Source organism: Mustela erminea, chromosome 1 (genome assembly GCF_009829155.1).
Source record: "Mustela erminea isolate mMusErm1 chromosome 1, mMusErm1.Pri, whole genome shotgun sequence".
Taxonomy (NCBI): Eukaryota; Metazoa; Chordata; class Mammalia; order Carnivora; family Mustelidae; genus Mustela; species Mustela erminea.
Window position 1 is genome coordinate 218705890 of NC_045614.1, and position 5015 is coordinate 218710904.

At 60.7% G+C, this 5015-nt stretch overlaps 1 protein-coding gene across 4 annotated transcripts; it reads left to right on the forward strand.

Annotated features, from left to right (window-relative positions):
* The first annotated feature begins 226 nt into the window (after positions 1-226).
* LOC116598311 (keratin-associated protein 10-12-like) lies at positions 227-1168 on the forward strand. Of its 4 annotated transcripts, XM_032356976.1 has the most exons (4): positions 227-387; positions 472-596; positions 663-742; positions 830-1168. In XM_032356976.1, exons 1-4 carry the CDS (start codon positions 227-229, stop codon positions 1166-1168), a joined length of 705 nt encoding a protein of 234 aa, XP_032212867.1. The 4 variants fall into 4 exon arrangements, with proteins under 4 accessions (XP_032212867.1, XP_032212859.1, XP_032212849.1 ...); XM_032356968.1 differs by having other exon boundaries at positions 227-372; positions 663-1168; XM_032356958.1 differs by having other exon boundaries at positions 227-563; positions 663-1168.
* Positions 1169-5015: the final 3847 nt, after the last annotated feature.

Sequence of the window (5015 nt, forward strand, 5' to 3'; positions counted from 1 at the left end):
TTTACAAGCTGAGCAAGATCATGTCCTGACAACAGAACAGGCGCTAATGATGGTCCTCACAACCCAAAACACCAACAAGCAAGGGGGCGTGGTGAGCCTTCACCTGGACAACATAAACATCCGGGAGGGTATAAAATCCGCCAGCCCAACACCTCATACTCACACTCACACTCACACTCACACACACTCACACACTCACAGCCTCCTCCAGCCCCACTGCCCCACCATGGCCGCATCCACCCTGTCCGTCTGCTCCAGCGACCGGAGCTACGGCAGCCGCGTCTGCCTGCCCGGCTCCTGTGACACCTGCTCCGACTCCTGGCAGGTGGACGACTGCCCAGAGAGCTGCTGCGAGCCCCCCTGCTGTGCACCCACCTGCTGTGCCCCCACCTGCTGTGTCCCTACCTGCTGTGATTCCAGCTGCTGTGCACCCACCTGCTGTGAGCTCTCCTGCTGTGCCCCCACCTGCTGTGCCCCCTCCTGCCTGACCCTCATCTGCACCCCTGCGAGCTGCGGGTCCAGCCCCTGCCAGTCAGCCTGCACCAGCTCCTGCCAGCCCTCCTGCTGCAGCTCCTCCCCCTGCCAGGAAGACTGCTGTGTGTCTGTCTGCTGCAAGCCGGTCTGCTGCACCCCTGTTTGCTGCCAGGCCTCACCCTGCTCAGCCTCCTCATGCTGCCAGCAGTCTAGCTGCCAGCCCTCCTGCTGCAGCTCCTCTCCCTGCCAGGAAGACTGCTGCAAACCTGTCTGCTGCACCCCTGTCTGCTGCAAACCTGTCTGCTGCACCCCTGTCTGCTGCAAGCCCGTCTGCTGCACCCCTGTCTGCTGTAAGCCCGTCTGCTGCACCCCTGTCTGCTGCAAGCCCGTCTGCTGCACCCCTGTCTGCTGCAAGCCCGTCTGCTGCACCCCTGTCTGCTCCGGGCCCTCCTCCTGCTGCCAGCCCAGCCCCTGCTCCTCGTCCTGCTTTGGACCGTCCTCCTGTGTGTCCCTGCTCTGCCGCCCCGTGTGCAAGCCCGCCTGCTGTGTGCCCGCCTCCTCCTGCTGTGCCCCCGCCTCCTCCTGCCAGCCCAGCTGCTGCCGCCGAGCCTCCTGCGTGTCCCTGCTCTGCCGCCCCACGTGCTCCCGCCAGGCTTGCTGCGTGCCTGCCTCGGCCCAGAAGTCCTGCTGCTGACCAGCTTGAACTTCTGCATCTGGCACTGCTGTCTTTGCTCCTGGGCACAAATGTCCTCTCTCAGGAGCTCTTACGTCCAAGACCATCCCTCTGCCCGTTGGTGGACACACAGCTGCTGTCTACTGGGGACCTGAACATGCCGCCCATCCTTTCCTGAGAAGAGGTGCCCACCAGTCCCTCAGTGGGGGTGGACTGCGGCTCCCCGGGAACCCTCTTCTGTGGGGCCGGTTGCTCGTGTTCCACGTGACAAAGGCCAATCGCTATAATTAATAAAATGTTTGTGTCATGACCTAGAGACTAGTGTTTGTTTTCTCCTCCTCCTCGGACCCCAGAGACCACTCCAGACTGGAGCTCTTTCTGGTGGAAGCCAACAATAAAGACATATTCTCAAACTCCAAGTTCAAAGCCCCTGAGAGATGATGAGGTCTGAATGTGGCTCTGCACACTCCGTGTCCCTTCTCCACCTGTGGCCCTGCCCTCCCCGCAGTGACGAGCCCTCCAAGCCTGGGCCAGGGGAGGGGGTGGGCGTGGTTGCACAAGGGTTAGACCCTGAGGGGACTTTGGGGTCTAGCCCATGCCTGGCCCCCTACCCATGCAGGTTAAAGGTGAGCTGAGGAGCAGCACGACCTAACTGGTGGGAACTCAAGGGTCAAGTACCTAGCACCACGCCGACTCCCTCGGAGAGAGGTGCCGCCCAGAGGAATGCCTGCATACTGGTCTGGGCACAAGGGCTGCCGCCCTGAAGCACCAGCAAATCCTTGTAGGCCCCCAGAGGGGTGCAAGGGTCGGTTCAGACATCATTCATTCTACTCAAGACTTCAAGGTCTGATTGGGGAGACAGGGAGAAAAAGATGCCTTGATGACAAATCCTCAGAAGAGTGGAAGATGATGAGCCTGCAGTCTCAGTGGACCACAAGTGCTAGAGAGTAAAGCAGCACCAGTCAGACCAGCCAGGTCAGTATCAGGCTTCCTACTCATCCCTTGTGCCAGGAACAGATGGAAGAGGCCCCCAGGAGCAGAGCAGCAGAGGCCCGCCAGGCGGGAGGAGGAACAGAAGGTATCTACCTCTCCACAGCAGCTGGCTCCATCCCAAGTTAGCTCTACCCCAGGGAGGTGGAGACAGAGCAAAAACCTCAGGGGGCCTTTAAAGAGAAAGGGGCTGGGTTGAAAACCCACCTTGACTCTTAAATCCCTCGGTCTGCCTGAACTTACTGAAAACCTGTACCCATTACTTGCTCGTTTGCAGGGAAATGTGACCACCTGCGCAGGTAAATGAACAGGGACCTCGATGGATTCTTCACGGCACAGAGTTAAAGACGTGGAGGAAGCTCCCACCGCATCCGTAACCAAAGACTGAAGTGCAGGGATGTAGGCTCCCGTGGACACCAGCAAAGCACAGTGTAGCCAAAATAGTGCGTGGGAGGGATGGGGGGCCTGCAGGACGCTCCCTGGCTCTGAGAGTCCCTCTGAATTTCCCATCACGTATCCCGTGATCTCACGATAATGGACATTTCCAGAACATCTAGGACCTTCTGACGGCTCCTGCAGGAAAGTCGGTCACAGCTGGAAAAGGCATGGCCGGCCACTGGTGGCCAGGCTGCTCCTAGCCAGGGCGTTTACATGGTCGGCTGCACTGCTCACAGACGGGGTGTCTACATGGTCAGACTGCTCACAGACAGTGTCTACTTGGTCAGCTGAACTGCTCACAGACGAGGTGTCTGCAAGGTCAGCCAGGCTGTTTACTAACGAGCATCTACACAGTCAGCCACACTACTCACTGACGGGGTATCTACACAGTCAGCCAGACTGCACGCAGATGGGGTGTCTACATGGTCAGTTAGTCTGCTCACAGATATGGCGTCTATATGGTCAGCCAGATGATTCCCGGCTTGGGCATCTACACAATAAACTGTCTGCTCACAGATGGGGCGTCTACACGATCAGTCTCAGAGTTCACAGATGGGGCGTCTACACAGTCAGACAGACTATTCCTGGCTGGGGCGTCTACACAGTAAACTGTCTGCTCACAGGCAGGGAGTCTACACGGTCAATCTGACTGCTCACAGATGGGGTGTCTACATGGTTAGTCAGAGTGCCCACAGACTGGGCATCTATGCAGTCAGCCAGACTGCTCACGGAAGGGGTGTCTACACAGTCAGTCTGACTGATCGGAGTCTGACCACACGGTTAGCCAGGCGCCACTGCCCAGCGGTGGCGGGGTGGGGGAGTCGGAGGTGACAGGAGTCTTTACCTCGGGAGGCTTCTTTAACACGTGTACACAGTGCAGGGACAATGCCCGATGCTCTGAGACCCTCCAGATCTCGGGGAGCCCTTCTGCGGGCAGCTCCCTGGCCCCGGACACCCCATCACTGTCATGCCTCCGACCCAGACGGTCACTGCCCTCAAAAGCATCACTGAGGACCCGGGGCAGGCCTCCCCCGCTGTCTGGCGGATGGCGCCGTGGCTGCCGGGTGCCTGCGAGGTGAGGGCCTGACTCGCAGGGGCTGGACACCCGGGACGGTGACAGGCGGCCGGCGTGGGGTCTGCAGGGACCAAGGATGAGGCAGAGCTGTGCACAGTAGGTGCTCTGAGAGTCCCTCTGAATTTCCCATCACGTATCCCATGACCTCACGGTAATGGACATTTCCAGATCCATGGATCCGTGATCCCGCCGCAGGAAGGACCCCCCCCACCCAGTGCTCTTCTTAGACTACTTCTCGGTTCTCAGACAGCTCCCCTCTGGCACCCCGGTGTGCCCTGGCTCCCTCGTGCGGATGACCGTGCACACTCTGGGCGTCCCCCACCTCCCGCCCAGGGCGGCCCCAGCATCCTTGCTCTTGGGTGGCCCGGGGTCCGACCACAGGGGCTGAGCCCACGCTGTCAGGGGCAGGATCTGGGCCAGGTGTCCCGACCCGGTACAGTGCAGGCTCCACGCAGGGGCACACAGGAGGGCAGCCACCCGAGGCTGTGCCACGGAGAGGCTCTGTCAGTGCCGTGGCCCCCAAGACAGACTGCACACAAGCCACTCCTCCCGGAACACCTGCTCGACCCGGTCCCGGTCCCTTCCAGCCACTAGCGGCACCGCCTGCTCCCTGGGCATCTACACAGCCAGCAGAACTGCTCACAGGCGGGGCGTCTACACCGTCGCGGGCTACCATTGCCCGCGGAGAGAAGGAGTCGGAGGCGACGGGGCTCCGAGCCCGCAGCCCAGTGCCCCTCTTCCCGCGGCCTCCTCCTCCGCGGCCGCCCTTCCTCTCCCTTCTCCCACGTCCCTGGGCTGACGTGAGCCCCCGAACCAATCCAGGATGGCTCCTGGGGCAAGACTCTCAGTTCGCCCCACCTGGGGAGCTGCCGGGCCTGCAGGGCTGTGTTCACCGGTTCTGGGGATGACGGTGTGGACATCTCCGGGAGCTACGAAAGTCACCCACAAAGCCCTGTCCCCCCGAATGGGAGAAGGAGCCCTACTTGTCTGTAGGGCGTACACTTTAATTTTGAGACTGGGTTGGCTCTGCATATTGGTTGCTGAGCAGGGGGCCTTTTTACCTAAAAAGGGTCAAACCTCAAAGTTAGGGATTCGCCCTCAGTCCCCCCAGCAGAGTAAGAAATAACCTCGCTGCTTCAAGGGACCAAGGGGGACCAAAGGAAGCCCAGGGCCCAGGAGCCCTGAGCTAGGGGCGTCCACTCGCCCAAGAGGCCACCCCTGAGTGGCCGGTCCCCCAGGGTACAGACATCTGGTAACCTGTGGCCTCTCCGCAGAGGGAGCGTTCCTGGATTCTGGGAGCCACGACCAGAGGAAGCAGTTCAGGGACAGGCGTAAAGGAAAGACGGTGCACACACTCGGTGGGCT